The sequence below is a fragment of the Antrostomus carolinensis genome, unplaced genomic scaffold, assembly GCF_000700745.2.
Source record: "Antrostomus carolinensis isolate BGI_N321 unplaced genomic scaffold, ASM70074v2 scaffold17747, whole genome shotgun sequence".
NCBI lineage: Eukaryota > Metazoa > Chordata > Aves > Caprimulgiformes > Caprimulgidae > Antrostomus > Antrostomus carolinensis.
The window spans coordinates 1-16,454 of NW_010329666.1; the positions used below are offsets into that span (position 1 = coordinate 1).

General features: G+C 37.4%; 1 protein-coding gene across 1 annotated transcript in view; it reads left to right on the top strand.

The window, feature by feature from the left end:
* The first annotated feature begins 7,543 nt into the window (after positions 1-7,543).
* The window catches only part of LOC104528611 (histone deacetylase 2), a 32,714-nt gene continuing 23,803 nt past the window's right edge, over positions 7,544-16,454 (top strand). The window contains exons 1-7 of the mRNA XM_010172662.1: positions 7,544-7,659; positions 8,125-8,242; positions 9,279-9,353; positions 9,663-9,801; positions 12,139-12,280; positions 15,976-16,068; positions 16,167-16,275. Of these exons, the coding sequence (XP_010170964.1) occupies positions 7,585-7,659; positions 8,125-8,242; positions 9,279-9,353; positions 9,663-9,801; positions 12,139-12,280; positions 15,976-16,068; positions 16,167-16,275 (751 nt within the window). The 5' untranslated portion in view covers positions 7,544-7,584. The remainder of the gene's footprint in view (positions 7,660-8,124; positions 8,243-9,278; positions 9,354-9,662; positions 9,802-12,138; positions 12,281-15,975; positions 16,069-16,166; positions 16,276-16,454) is intronic.

Below are 16,454 nucleotides of genomic sequence, written 5' to 3' on the forward strand. Positions count from 1 at the left end.
AGTGCTGTGTCTATTGTTTCCCCGACCCCCCGAAAAAAGAAGAGGAAAAGTTGGGACACTCCCCCTCATCCGCCGAGCTGAGCGGCCTCTGGCTCCTCCCCTGCAAAAAAAGCCTGGGCCATGTGTAGCTTCGGCACCTGGCGACCCCTGCGGCTGAGGCCTTCCCCTTCCCCCGCCTTTCACGCAGAGATCTGGTGTGGGGAGGGGGCCGGGGGACCCCCCCACCCCCCGCCCCCGAACCGACATGCCCGACAAGCGGAGGTTTGGCTTCCGCGGGCCTCTCCTGCAGCGAAGCACCAGAGTTGCGTGCGTGGGTGGTTAATAACAGCGAAATTCGAGTTGCTTGCAGGCCTGCTAAGTTTGCACGCTTGTCTGGTGAGGACACCGGGACTTGTGACCTGCGTTGTCCGTCACATCGAAAAAGTCCATAAAGCTCCAGCTTAGCTGCAGGTATTTGCAGCAACCTGTGTGTTGTTCTCGCTGGCCACAGCAACGAGAACTTTTCATTTTCTTCTTGAGTTTCCCTTTGTTTTTCCTTTTTTGTACTGAGAAGGTAAACTCGTTGATGAGATTAGTCCAGAGCTTCGATTTTTTTGTTTGTTTGTTTTTTTGTTTTTGTTTTTTAAAATCACTTCCTATTGTAACAATCCTTTAAGTTGGTGTCTGAGACTGGTATGGGTAGTAGCTGGGAAACGGAGGTTGAGGCTGTTTTGCCGTAGCACTTTGGTTTTTTCACCATTTTGGAAGTGAAGATGAATGGCTAAACCCACTAAGATATCAAAGGTGTCTGTTCCTGTAGCAAATCTGTTCTTTAGAAATGGCAGATCTTGTGAGGCCTGGCTTGGTTGGGTTTTTTTTAACCACACTAAAGGAGGCAGAGTGGTGGTTGCCGCCCCCTTCTCTTTGTTGCTAGCTCTGGTTCTTTGTTCAGCCTAAAGGGGAAGGGAGGCCCCTGTTAGGGATAATTTTGGTGAGGCTGGGATCTTACGTTTCCTAGGGAAGAGGAATCACTTTTTGCCTTGTTGAAAGGAAGACTGCAGTGATAGTTTAGAAGCTTTCTCTCTGCAAATTTTTGCATGGTTTGAGTTTATTTTTTATCCATATGCTTTTTTTTCTTTTTCTTTTTTTTTTAAATAAAGTCAGATGCTTGTAGTTTACTAGACACCGATTATCTTCAGTCTTTTTTTGATCCCTGGATTTTGGTACTCAATGCTAGTGTCAGGCTCTCTTAACAGCCAAAAAGCTATACTAATGAAGATGCAGGAGCAAGAAGAAGTTTTGAGGTGTCGGGATCATGGCGACTTAAAAGCAGTTGTAGCTCATACCTTGCTTGAGTAGATTAGGATACATGCAGATAACAATAATGTAGAGAAAGGAGCATCAGTTGTAAAACTGATTTTTAAAAATTATTTCTCTGTGACAAAAATTAACAGCTTTGGAATGATGTCTTATATTTTATTGACAAAGCCAACATTTATTTTACACTTCTTTTGGAAACAGAGTTATTAGAAGAAATTTTAGAGTTAATACCCACAGTAAATATTTCTAACGCTAATTTGTGGTTCATCTGTCAGTTGAGTATTTTGAAACTATATTGTGCCAGTAAAGTCTTGAATCAAAGCAAGAGGAGTGTTTGAAACCTTAAATAACTCAAAAAACAAACAAAAAAACCCAAAGTAACTCAAGCACACAACTGAGGTAGTGGTATATCTCCAAGGACGTAATAACTGAAGTAAGTGACAGTATTTGTCCCTCCACATATACTTTCACTGTTTCTTTAAAAGTATACATTAAAAAGTATTGAACAGTACTAGAAGCATATATGTATCTCTGCTGAGGTGCAGTAAATTCATACGTGGTTTTTGTGAATCTCAATGTGATTGTCATCTAAAGCTGCTTTTTTAAATTAGCCTGTCACTTACCAAGTTTTCTTGGACTGTATTACTATTAACATTTTCTGGTAATTAACAGTTTTAATAGCCTTCACACTGTACCTGGAACCAATAAACTTTGGGTATAAGCAGCTTGATTGAATTCTCTGCAGTTTGTAATAGACTGTCAGCCACATCCAGTTTGCAAAATTTGCATTGTTTTTGATCATGCTCAGGTCAGGATTTTTTTTACATTTGAGCCAGTATACTATGGGAGGAACTAAAAGTGTACAAATTAAGATACTTTAGTTGTCTTATCTGAAATATTTTCAATAAATGCTTCTAGTCTTAATTTACATATGGCCATAGCTTAGCAAAGTCTGTTGCTCATACTTCTTAGAACAGCGTTAGATATGGAGGGATACTGTAGCTTTTATTTTAGACTCCTACCCTATGTCTTCAGGTTGTTGCCATGGTCTTCCAGTGCGTGGCTTAGGTAGTTCAGTGGTTGCTTCCAAAATAGGTACGTGTTGTACAGTTGCCTGTAGCAATGAGGACAGGACCCAGATGGTCTTTCCGACTCTGTGCTCCTGTACAGGGAAGAACAGTTCTAGAGAATCATGCAGCAATTAGCATGGCTACAGTTAATGAGTGTATTCATTCCATGCTAGTGCACTAGCACGGTGTTTTAGATTGCTTGCTGTGCATAGTTTAATGTGGGTGTTCAAAAGGCTTTACCCTCATGAAAAATTTGAGAGGTGTGCATCAGAATGTTGGTTGGTTCCACCCATAAAGATGGGATTAAACCTGTTTTAACAGGGCACTATGCTGCTATATTCAAACATTGTTTAACTACATTAGCAGTTGTACTTCAAGTTCATCTTCTCTTCAGATTTAAGCTTTAACTGAAGAGTCTTTCATGGAGATTCATCAATGTTTTGCATAGTGGCTTCCAAACATGGTGATGGTGCCCAACCTCTGCTCAGGGCTCAAAAGTCAGAACTTTGCTAGTCTTCTGCTGGCTGCTTAATTTCAAAAATCAGAACCAAATCCCTAACCCTTCATATGCGAGTGCAGTAATTTTAGGCCTGTTTGAAGAGCTGTTTGTTGGACCGATCAGGCACTGATGATCTTTTTTACATTAGTCCTTATGTGAGTTCAGCTGTTAGTACTGCAGAAGTAATCCAGATGTAACTACTGCTATTAAGATTTAATTTTCATGTGGTTTCCATTGTAGTGGTTAGGTTTCTGTGCCTAGTGCAGCTCTGAAATACCTCCTGATTTCATGGCAACCCTACTTAAGGTGAGACACGCTCAGTGTACATTACAATTTATCTGTATCAAAGTTACAAAGTGGTGTAACTTAAAAGTTACAGAGTAGCAAAACAGGTAGGTAAACTAGTACCTTGCCTCTTTCAGGCTTTTAAGACTGTTTTGTAATTGGTTAATTTAAAGGTATTATTTTTCTGTATGTCTTAGTAACTAGGGAGACTAACATGCTTTTTTAGGAACATAGCAGCCTTTACTAGTCGGTTATATGTTTGTCAGACATAATTGAAGTTCCTTTATGGCACGTAGCCTCTGGTATTTTTGTATTTATTAGGGTATTTAACATCTGTAGACCTTGCTGAAGTCTCAGCTAGAGAAGTGAGTGTCTAAAACTTAAATTCATTAAAGGAATCATGTGGGTTTATTTCTATTTGATAGCTCTCTTCGGAATTTAGGTAACTTGTATGAACTGAGAAGTAATTTTTAAAAAATATTTTTGAACCCAGAACATGACGACAGCAACTTAATTTTCAGGTAGGTCTTCTGGTTGTTTGTTGATATCACATTTTGCATCATGTGGTGAACAGTGCAGGACAGTAAACTTCTAGCATTAAATTGGCACTTGATTAATCTCGTTTTAGTTAAAGTCTCAACTTTTCAGAGATGATGTTACTTCTGAATGGGAGCCATTTAGCTGATATTTTTACTGATATAAAATGGTAATTTTCAGTCTTGGAAGCCTTGCTGTGAAAGATTAATAGATTTGCCAACTTTCTGCATATACATTACTTTACATGTTTTCCCTCTGCTTCCTCTTTCAGTTAATGTTATTTTCTTTTGCACTTTCCATATGTACCTGCACTGGTGAGTGATATACAGTATGCTTGTAACACTTCTGTCTGATTTTTACCTTTGTATTGACAAGTTTAGGATCAGGTGTTCATACTGTGTGCAATACCAGTCTTGTGCACTTGGCCTTACTGTACCCATTTCTCATATAAAGAAAATACTCTAGTCAGAGTTAGTCTTATACTGGGTGCAGAGCTTTTTGGCTCCTTCGGTAGGGGAGGTGTCCTATCCCTGCAGGCACTAGCTCTTGGTGCACCTTGCTTTTCTCCCCAAAGTACTCCAGTATGGCTATGATATATGAAGCAGAAATATAGGTTTCAGGATCAGTAGATGGAGTGTTTGTACCAGGAAGGGCACTTTCTCCTTCACTGGCTAAAGGAGGAGAGACTTTTGACACCTTTACCTTCACCACAGGATGATGTCTCCAAGATGGTTCCTCTTTGTGATGTGAGGTTGGCTGGAAATCAAGGTGCTAATGAAGAAAGAGGAACCACTTGCATACCTTTTCCTTCCCCAGCTCTGACAACACACACCTTGCAACAGTCTCTTGAAACTTAATCAGCTTTCTGTCTTTGTGTTTGACTTTTTTTTTTTTTTTTTTAATGAGGCTGGTGCAAAAATTGTTTTGTTGGTGATGCTAAGACCTGAAAGATGTAAATGGTATTGCTTGTTGCTAAAGTGTATTATATTAATAGCTATTGTTAGTCATAACTGCTGACCTCTAATATGGAAGGATCGATATGCTTCTTTCAGATACTCACCCAAAGATCTTCTATTTGATTAAATAAACTCTCATTAAATTTACCAACTTGCCAGTTCTTTTAAAAGTTCTCCTTTCTGGTAAAAAATGAAGTGCAAGTTGAAAGGTATGCTTAATTTATTGTGTGGGTTTGTTGGGTTTTTTTAAGTGTATACTGCAGAGTATGGTATGTAGAATATGCTCAGTTTTGAATCTGTTTACTTGATTAATTGCAATATATTGAAGGATATGTTGCAAGTATATTTGGGAAGCTTCTTAATTTTTTTTTCCTTTTACATAAAGGAAAATAGCAGATCTTACATTTCACATAAAATAGAAAATAATTCTTAATTGTCTGCTTCCTTACCCATCAACATTCTGAGTAAAATGTCAGTGATAATGACTATACAAGCTGAAGTAGTTAAAATTGAAATAACCTGTTAAAAAAAAAAAAGTGTGAAGATACATACACATTCTTTAAGCCACAAATGCATTTAGAATGAAGTTTCCTCAAAAGTGTCATGTTATTGAAAGTCACTGTTGTCTTTAAAATTTCAAAATTCTAAGCTCTTACTAGTGTGAAGCTTTGTAAATCTGGAACTTAACAGTAACTTCATAAAACAAAGAAGGGCTAGTAAATGGTTCATTTCCATCTTCCAGTTATTAGTTTCAAAGAGCTGTGATACATCTTTCCTAAACACCAAATTTGTAAGGCAGTGTTTTGTAAAATGCTTGGAAATGTTTTTGCTGATGGGAAGGGGTATGTTTATACTCTTGTAATACCTTTTGCTTGTGACCTGTAAGTGACCAAAAGTGCAGGGTTGCAGTAAGTATCTGCAAAACTCCAGGTCTTCACAACTGACAAGAAGTGCTAATCTTCCACTTAAATACCTAAATTAGGAGTGGGGCCAGGTTCTTAAAAGTTCTTAACTTAATGCTAAAACTTGGTATTTCCCTTGTCTGGGACGGCTAAGAGCTGGGTGTTAAGCAATTGTTTTTCTTGGTAACTTCATCTTACATTACGATAGGTTATATCTCTTTTCCTAAGTGTCCTTACTTCTCACTTTGAAAACTGAAAGATGGATTTCAGAATGCCTTGAGACTTATAATCTTGCTGTAATGCTTGTTTTTCTTGCAAGCTGACACTTTTCCCTTCCTCCTGAGCTGGAACTCATGTTGAAGAGGTGAACCTGTTATGTAGCACTGCTTCTTACCTCTGACTACCAAAATTTGTAAAATAGTACAACATTATGAAAATAGTATTTATTTTGTTCCCTGTGGACAAGGCAAAACATGTTGGAGGATGTGAAAGAAAAGTTAAATTTTCAAGAAGGAAAAGCTCACTAATTTGAAGGAAATTTGGTCAAAAAGAGGTGATGTTGCGAAGATTTGTTACGGAATTCTCCAGCTGAAAACCATTGACAACTGGATGTAGCTTTTAGACTTGTGCACGTTTCTACAAACATAGGGACTGCTAGTTCTATTTAAAATGGCCTGTGTCTTGTGAATGTCAGGGTTTAAACTGGCATGTAGGTTCTAACAGTACACGAGCTGCGGAGAAAACTTAACTAGCCCTTGATAGCACCCATTCTTTTCTTGGAAGTTAAGGTTCTGTTAAACTACTGTGGATCCCTAGCAGTGGGTGGCTGGGCAGTGTTTGTGCATGTGGTTGGAGCAGTGGATCTGAAGCTCACTTCTGGAATGTAACTGCTTGTGTTAGTAGTTATGGGCAGGCTGAGGATGGTGTCTTATAATCAGCTCCTGCAAAATGGTAGGTTTTACTACAGCCTCTGTTGTGGTATAATGTGGGCATGTCATCAGTAGTTTCTGCTCTGCTCTTAATTCCAGTTTTGTTCCCCATTACTTTATTTTCAGTTCCTGACCACTATTTTCTTCACTCTTGATTTGTGAGATAGTTTCACTGGGCTAGCCCTTGGCCAGCAGCTAAAAACAATTGCAAACAGCCATTCACCCACTTCCCCCCACCCCCAGGGGATAGGGGAGAGAACTGGGGGCCAAGGATAAGTAGACTCATAGGTTGAGATAAGAACAATTAAATAATAGAAATAAAAGAAAACTTAAAATAATACTAATATTAAAATAGTAGTGAAAATTATAACTAACAAAATATGCAAATGAGTGATGCACAGTGCAACTGCTCACCACCCACTGACCAAGCCCGGCCTGATAACGATCCCAGAGGAGCGACAATCCTGAACCGAAACCCCAATCCTGGAAGAGCGAGAGCCCGAGCGAAAGCCAGAGAGAGCAAAAGAGGAAGAGACCCTCACTAATATGCTAGACATGATGTGATATGATATGGAATATCCCATTGGCATGTCCAAATGCCAGTTTAGCTTATTAATTTAAATATTCCTCACCCCCTTAGGTCTTGCACTTGTAGACTAACAAAGCACAAAGTCCTTCACTTCCAGTGACAAAAACACAAACACTGGTATGTTATCAGTGTTTCTCCCATAACAAATCCCAGGCTGAAAGCAAAACGCAGCACTATTCCAACTACTATAAAATAAAGCCAGCTCTGTTCCAGCTCAAAACCAAGACAATTTGAAACCACTTCTTGTAGGCACCTTTGCTCTCCCACTACTGTCTGCTTGTAGTAAAGGAGTTAGATTTGGTCTCCTTTTTGCCTTCTGCCTTTCATGGGCAGTTTGTTTTCCTCATGGCCTTCTTGAAATAGACAGTAGTCCCTTTATTGGCTTTTTTGTTTGTTTTGTTGTTTTTTAATTTTGTTTTTGAATCCAATGAAAAGTTGCTCCCTTATATGATCAGCTACTAATTTGTGTGATATTGACAGGTGATATTGGAAACTATTACTATGGACAAGGGCATCCAATGAAACCTCACAGGATCCGAATGACCCACAACTTGCTGCTAAATTACGGCTTGTACCGAAAAATGGAAATTTACGTAAGTATAAGTAATTGAATGTCCGCTGAAGCATTTTAAGTTATTTTTAACTTTTAAAGACTTTCAGGTATTCTCACACAAGTAAATGGAGAGAAGAGGAAGTGGAAATAGAAAATAATAAGTGTATTCGGAGCTCCCTTACTTAGAAATTAAGCAGTATTTTATAACTGGTGAGGACTGCAGATTGTGTTTTGAAAAAGTGAGGTAGGGCCCCAGCAGAGACTTTTCACCAGTATTTTTATGATTGGGGGTGGGGTGTTGGGGGATACATTGGGATAACTGCACAAAGAATCAAGTTGTATACGAACAACAGCCTAGTCCTTGCTTTATGTAAAACAGCGCTACTGTCTGATTCACTTTTCTCCTTTCAACATAGATTAGATTCTTTCAGGTTGTCTGTTTTAGCCAATTATTAGTTGATTTTGCAGAGCACTGATGATTTCTGTAACTTGTTCCTGTTATCAGCGACCTCACAAAGCTACTGCTGAGGAAATGACCAAGTACCATAGCGATGAATACATCAAATTTCTCCGATCAATAAGGCCTGACAATATGTCTGAGTACAGCAAGCAAATGCAGAGATGTAAGTGTCAACATTAGGCTAGATCTGTGCGTATGTGCTTTGATGGTTAGCGTTGTTTAAAGCTAAATATTCACCAAAACAGAGGTATGAACATGGCTTAATGATATGGGTGGGTTAGAGGAATACTGTAACAAGAGTGACATGTGCCTACCTTTAGTTACACTGACTTTGGGACTTTTCCATTAAAAACAGCCATCTTGGCAAAAATGTTCTTTAAGCTTATGGAAGGATTTTTGCTTCCCGTTTCACAAGGTATATTCTGGATGTGAAATAATACTTATTGTAGCCTGACTGTGCAGATTAAACTTTAATTGGAGGCTGTTTGCAGAAGTGTCTTGAAATCTGTTCTGATGCAAAGGTGTCCCTGCTGATGGCAGGGGGGTTGGAACTAGATGGTCTTTAAGGTCCCTTCCAACCCAAAGCATTCTATGATTCTATGCCAAATCTTTCTGAAAAAAAATGGCTTTTAGAAGACTGGAGAAGTAAAAATCAATGTGTGAAAACGCGTTTGTTGAGAAAAGGAGTTACTCATTCCTGTTGGAGGGAGATAGTAAAAATTGTACATTATTCACTGCTCACCCTTTCTGTTACTTTATTTCTCTAATTATAGAAATAGGCTCAAAGTACTGTTAGGAATGCAATTTGACAGCTATTATATCAATTTAAAAGACAATATTGTAACCCCTTTATGCTGCCTTAGTCTCGGCAAATTATTTTTCCAAGTAATTGTGCATTTCTTAACATGACTGATGTTAATCAGCACTTCTTCAAAAATCTAAAAATGATCTCACCTCATGTTAATGAGGAGACAAAGCTTCCCTTGGGGAGGAAAAAAAAAGATAGTTTGGAGTAATCTTAGGTTATAAAGACTTTACATTGTTTTCAGTGTTTAAAATTTAGCCTGACAAAAATGAGGCAGGGTGGGGGAGTAGTTAAAATGCTGAATGAACTATAAATTGCATCTGTAAATGTTATCCATGCCTTTAGCGGTGCTGTTGGAATGGTGTTGTTGAAAAGTAATACATTTCTTACACAGTTAATGTTGGAGAAGATTGTCCTGTATTTGATGGCCTGTTTGAGTTTTGCCAGCTGTCAACTGGAGGCTCTGTTGGTAAGTATAGGTTGTTTGCCAGCTGTTTTGTAGCTTTATTATGTCAGCAACATAAAATTTTGATAGTGTATTTAAAACTGAAGTAAATATAAGTTGTTTGTTTGGGTTTTTTTTTTTTTTAAGAAATAATAATGTGTATCAGTTCCTTAATATGTCTCATGTTTGCCAGTCTGTATCTCAGTAGTGGTAAGAAATCAGATCTAGGTTCAACTTATTTAAAAAATAAGATGCTGTTTCATGTAACAGATTTAAATACCTTCAGAAGTTTCTGACTGCATTTCCTTCCATTTTTGTGTATGTCTTTTAAAGCTGGGGCGGTAAAATTGAACAGACAACAGACAGACATGGCTGTTAATTGGGCTGGAGGACTTCACCATGCCAAGAAATCAGAGGCATCTGGTTTCTGTTATGTCAATGATATCGTGCTTGCCATCCTTGAATTACTGAAGTAAGTTTATGATGGGAACAAGATAAAATTGTAGAGTGTCAAATTCAAGTATTTAAATGTTTGAAGATACGAACTGTAATTATTATTTCAGTGAGATTTCATAGCCCATGTTAAGCCTGTGCAGTTTCAATTAAGAAAACTCCAAGGTCTTCCTGGTTTGGCTTGAGCAAGAAGTTTAAATAAAAATACAGGCAAGCTGAAAAGATAACTAATAATAGGAGGTAGGTTTAAAACAGATATTTAGAAGTACTTCTTTACACAGAGGATAGTGAACTTCTGGAACTTGCTACTAGAGGAGGCTGAAGGAAGCAAACAGCAACAACAGATTCAAAAACGAGATTAGACATAATCATGGACAAGAGGTCTGTAAATAGACATTAAAGATCCAAACAGTGATGCACTCTGTAGTACTTACAGTATATGTAGTATATTACAGTATATGCTGTAATTCTAAATATATGTAGTATATATACAGTATATGCTGTAATTCTAAATGGTGGGGAAGCACTAGGGTAGCAGACTTCAGAAAATGGACAGACTTGTATGATTTCTGTAAATGTTAATCTCCCATTGCTACTCCTGGGGACAGAACAGTGGGCTAGATGAATCGCTGCCCTGACCCCTTAAGGCACTCATTATGCTCACAATTACACACCCATTTGTTTTCTCAGTATGCCTACTTCTTTCCTATCATTTGGGTCTTTGTTAAACCAAACAGGAATATTCAAGGAAGATCATGGACTGAGCTTCCTTAGATTGTTAAATGAATTAATGCGGCTGTTATGAATAAATAATGAAATAACAGCTGTGCTGCTGTGACTGCAAAATAAGAAATTAGAGGAGTGATGAAAAAGTTATCATATAATAAACTTCAAGCAGTAATGCTTCACTAAAATTTCAAATCCTGAGTGTTACTTGTACTGCTTCAGGGGAATGTGTCCCTTCTAGTAACACATAAATCTAATTTTTTTCAAAAAAATATTCTAGGTATTTGACTCTTGTGAATGGAATAGCTGAGTCTGCTGGTGAGGGATGGGTGAAGCATCTGTAATCTGGAAGTCTTTTTTAAAGATGGAAAAAGTTTCTGAAGACCCTAACAAAGTATAGACTGGATGTCAGGAAAAAAAATATTCACTGAAAGGGTTATGAGCCACTGGAATGGGCTGCCTAGGGAAGTGGTTGATTCCCCATCCATGGAGGTATTTAAAAGACGGCTAGATGGGGTGCTCAGAGATATGGTTTAGTAGTGGACAGGTACGGTTGGACTCGATGATCTCAAAGGTCTGTTCCAACCAAGCGATTCTATGATTCTATATTAAGACATTAATTTTAGTGTACAGCATATATTCATGATCTGTCTACAGTCTAAGAAAAGTGACAGGATTTTCTGTGGTCCAGTCTTGAATTTTTTAGCTTAATGTGCATGTGAAGGAAGGAAACTCTCAGATAGTTATGGGTTATGTAACCATAGGAAACTGTCCTGTTCAGTGTCTTGTTAAGTGAAAAATCTTAGCCCAACTGAAATTATGGCTGCTGAGACTCACATTCTATAGCCCTATACAAAGCATGATGAAAATGCATCTTCTGATGTTGATAGACATTGTTCCTTACTGAGCAACATAGAATTTAAGGGATGCTTACTGTTGTTTTCAGTGCTCTGAGGCTTTGAACAACTGTTTTATTTATCCATCTCAAAGAAACTGATCTGAAACTTGCAGTATTTAAGGAAATTTTAAGTAGCAGTGTAGTAATTTCATGTTAATAGTAAGTGTGATACACTTGGAAATAAAGAGTGTGCTTATCTTTACAAGTTGCAGAGGTGAAGAAGAAAAGTTGATGGAAAATAAATATTTAAATGTATTTTTTGCGGGCTTATGGAACATGGCACTGTGCTGTTTGAAGCGTGCACTACAAGATGTTTTAGTGCAGACTGTTTGGCTAATTATTGAGAAGGCAGAAATAAATGCTCTGTGAAAGAGACAAATTCAGGAGATGTGAACAACAGAAAGTGATGTGAACAGATCCGCAAGATGTAGCTTCTGTGTAGTGAGACAACTTGGGGTAAATACTAAATACATTACATAAATTAGTTCCTTTCATTAGTATAAACTTATTTTCATTATTATCCAAACTGTTACTGAGAATTCTAAGAGCATATGGTAGCTTCAACCAAAATAATCAAAATGATCATAATCTCATATTTCAGTGTTTGGTTGGGTTTGTTGGGTTTTTTTTTTTTGTTTGATTGGGTTTTTGTTAGGTTTTTCCTTGTTAGGTATCAGTATATTATGAACGTAACGGATAACTATGACTTCTCATACATTATTTTCTTTCTAGGTATCACCAAAGAGTGTTGTATATTGATATTGACATCCATCATGGTGATGGTGTTGAAGAAGCATTTTATACCACAGATCGTGTCATGACAGTATCATTCCATAAGTATGGTGAATATTTTCCGGGCACAGGGGACCTTAGGGTAAGGTTGAACGTGAAATTTCATTAGGTGATAAATCCCCTCTTATTCTCTTCCTTCTAGATAGTGTTTAAGTACTTGGTTACAATAGCTGTGTCAATAATAATAATATTCAGCAGTAAGCTTTCAGAAAATATCTTAGTCTAGAGTGACAGATTTATTGAAAAACCTTAGGGGAAAAAAATACAGAATAGTGGGGAAGTAAATTATTCACTTCTACACAAAATCAACACTTTCGCTTCTGGATAAATTGTCTGAAATTTTAATTCAAATATGTAATTTAGTTCACTCATATTTTGGAAATGTCTTTAGGAAGACACTGTGGTGTATTTATAATTATTATCTCTACATTTCAGTTCTGCACATATAGTGAAAAAAGTAGCTGTTTAGAGACCGCATGGCTTCCAAACTTATTTCATATCCTAAAATAACTTTATGCTAGAGCTTTAATAGTCACAATGCTTCATCTACAACTTGAATTTACTGTATTCTATTTGCCTGGTATATAGTTGGCTCATTTTTGGAATATTTATGTCATAAAGCGTGGTTTGAGTTCTCATGATGCTCACTGCTGAAGAATTTTAGCATGCCCCACAGACAACTGTGTACTAAGCCTTATAGCTAGCTTGAGAGAGGGAGCATTGGCCTGTGAAGAATTATCATTTAAGCTGTTGTAGTATCTCTGGCAAAGCTGAGAATGGAAACCAATTTTCCTGACCCTTCATATTAATTTTAAGTAAGTTAATCATTCCTCGTGTTAGACATGTGTCCATTAGAACAGGAAATTGTTCCACTTCACAACTTGAAATAATATTTTAAGTATTAGGATTAATATGTTCCTAGCTTCAAACTCCTACATTAACCTCTTTTTATCAGAGGCGCTCCCAGGGTAACTCTTTCCTCTGGTATTACCACCTTTGTACATTAGTTTGTGCATACAGTTAGTAAATTTTTTAAGAATTGTAAACACCTCTAAAAAGTTGACCTACAAAAATGCTGTGTTGGGAAAGAATTCACTGTTTTCCTACTATCTTTAAATTGATTCAAGAGTTGAAGATATTTATGTTTCTGCTAACATTCCCGGAATACGTGCTCCCCAGTATGTTGATGATACCCAGAGGACACAAGAGTAAATGAAAGTTGAGCTTCAGTGGGGGACTAAGCATTCATTTCAGTGTGGTTGTTGGAGCTGAATGTTATTACAGTTGTTAGATTTTGTTAAACAGCTTTCTAAATTGATTTAGGTAGAAATGAGATTAGGAATTGTTTTTATCCGTGTAGGTTAACTTGACTGGCCACAAGGTGGTAGTGGTGCTTCAAACAAAAAGCAGCTCAGAGCAGGATGTTTATAAAGACAATCTGTTGTTGCTGAATTTGGCTAGGGTTTTTTTTTTTTTTTTTTTTTTTTTTAAGGGTTAGATATCTTGACTTTTTAGAAACAACACTTCCCGTTGACAGAGAAGTTTATGGATTCTTCACCTCACCACACCCAGGACAAAAGATTTAAAGATACACAGTTGAAATAAATAGAAGAATATTGTATGTTATTGGGATTTTTTTTTTTTTTTTTTAGCACAGTGTCAGTGACAAACAGTACCTCAGGCATGATAGCTTCTATTCTGTGCTGTAGCTAGTATTTTGAGATGAGCATTGTCTGCATAGAGACTTAAGCAGATTTTATTGCAATTATTGCATCCCCATAAGGAAAAAAAAAAAAACCCACAAACTTTTTCCTGTCTCCAGAGCTTGCAAAGCTAATTGAACTAAAGGGGGAACTAATTCTCTGAAAAGTCAATGTTCCTCCTGGAAGCCAGAGTTGTGCTTCTGCTCAACTTGTTCTGCCATTGCTGGTTATTTACATCAACTTTAACAGCTAAATCTTATCTTTGTTTTTGTCAGTGGGCTCCGTTGAAGCTTGTTTCTGTAATTCTTTTGTTAGTTGGTCTAGTTTGCTGATCAGGTTACGTTTATTTGATGCAGGAACAAATCATGCATCAACTGATGATTTTGTGATTACAGCTGTATCAAATGTAGTTGAATCTCATGGAGGTTGTCTGGTTCAGCTGCATTCATCCATTTTCTACTGAAGTATTGTGCAGTCTGAACTTCCAGTGTCCTTAGTAAATTATTTGACTTTCTACACATCTTAGATGATGTCACTAATCTTGTGTTATATATAGTGATATATACAGTTGAGACTGTAGTGCTATGTGGAGGTCCAGGTTATGTGATCAAATTTGATCCGTTGATGAATGGGCGACTACCAGAATGCTTGCAGAATTGTTTCTTGAGTGTTTATAACCAACACAAGTATCAGTTACAAAAAATATCCGTTGAGTAGCTCAGGCTGGAATGCAATAACCCTGTTCAGTGGGAAATTGTGTGAATGTTTGGCTTTGCTATGTTTTAAGATGAGATTGATTTAATGCTTGCTTTTTTTAATTAAAAATCTGTAAAGCAAGGTGCTATCACCTCAGAAAAATCAGCATCTGAAAGCGTTTGAGACATTCTGGATAACTGTCATGCTCCAAATCATCCAGAGTTGAATTCAGTGGAGGTCGTCAGTGTCACTAATCGTGCAACACTATGAAATGTTAATAATGTGCTGGAAGAAGGGGAAAAGGAAAAAAAAAAAAGTCAGCTGTTAACATTGTGCTTATGTTGCATTGGCCATTCCTGCCCATGTCCATGTCCCCCCCCAATAGAAGATAGTTACTGGGAGTGACATGTTACTGTTGCATTCACTGCTAAGGAGACTTTTTTCAGGAAGAGGTAAAAGTCCACGACTTTTTCAGTAGCTGGTGTTGAGAAGTTTAGTGTTTGTATTTCTGTGCCATCCTACTGGTGACTTGTAGATTTTCAAGGATCTTGGACCTGAGGTGTAACAGGTTAAATCTTACTGTCTTCCCCTCAGTATACTTTTATTAGTGGCAGACAACTGTTCTGTAAACTGTATCAGTTTGTCTGTCTTGGTGGTGACCTAAAGGGGAGAAATGAGAAGCAAGGATCTTCAGGTTTTGAGCTGATCATCAAAACAGATGGTGGATGGATTCAGGGTTTATTCACTGAGTTTTTTTGCACATAGTTTTTGCTTTTAATAAGTATGTTGTCCAGGAAAACTGGTAAGATAGACTACTACGGTTCCTGCCTTGTCACATTATGGAGCTGAGAACAATATACAAGTTTTGTTGGGTTTTTTTTTGTTTGTTTAAAAAGTCTCATTTTTTTTCAAGGGCACCTGTAAGTTTACTCTGATTTTTCGTCTCTCCCTTTTGCTGCAGCTAGTTCTGCATCCTGTATTTGGAGCAAAGAATATGGTTTTAAAAACCTTAAATCCAGATCTTCCGTACATCACCAAAAAAAATGACTATCGCCTTGCTCTTCTCAATTTTCTTGACTGTTTTTGCTTAACTGTTTTTACTGGGCTAAACTGATCAGTTATGTTTTATCTTTTTTCTTAAATCTTCAAATTAAAAAATCAAGTGTAATCACTGCAAATCTAGTCTTGGTGTACAAAACCTACACTCCAAAATTATTTTATGGGAGAATGGGAGTCAAGTGAAGTACTTCACCTCTTTTCCCCTTCCAGACATGAATAATGGTACAGAATAGTGCATCAGACTTGTGTAGAGTTCTTTCCATAATGCCATCATGTGCTTCTACGTATGTAATAAAACATTTGTCATCTTTGCTTATAGGACATCGGTGCTGGAAAAGGCAAATACTATGCTGTCAACTTTCCAATGAGGGATGGTATAGATGATGAATCATACGGACAGATATTCAAACCAGTAAGTACTTTAAAGTTCTCTGGAAAGATAATAGTTTCATTTTGTGTATTTATTTTTGTAATGCGAATTAACAACTTGCTGTTTTATATTGATTATAGATTATATCCAAAGTAATGGAGATGTACCAGCCCAGTGCTGTGGTATTACAGTGTGGAGCAGATTCACTGTCTGGTGACAGGCTGGGATGCTTTAATCTTACTGTTAAAGGTAAGCAGAAGAGCGTTGGTTTTTCTCGTCTGTAAATTTTTATTTAATAGAAGACTCTATCCTTCATACTGGTTTTTTGAGACACTTGTATGATGAGGACTGGAGTCTATGATTAATCACCTCTTTCTTTCCTGTACAAGGATGGCCAAAAGAAACCGAGAAGTTGCCTCTTTCTTTCT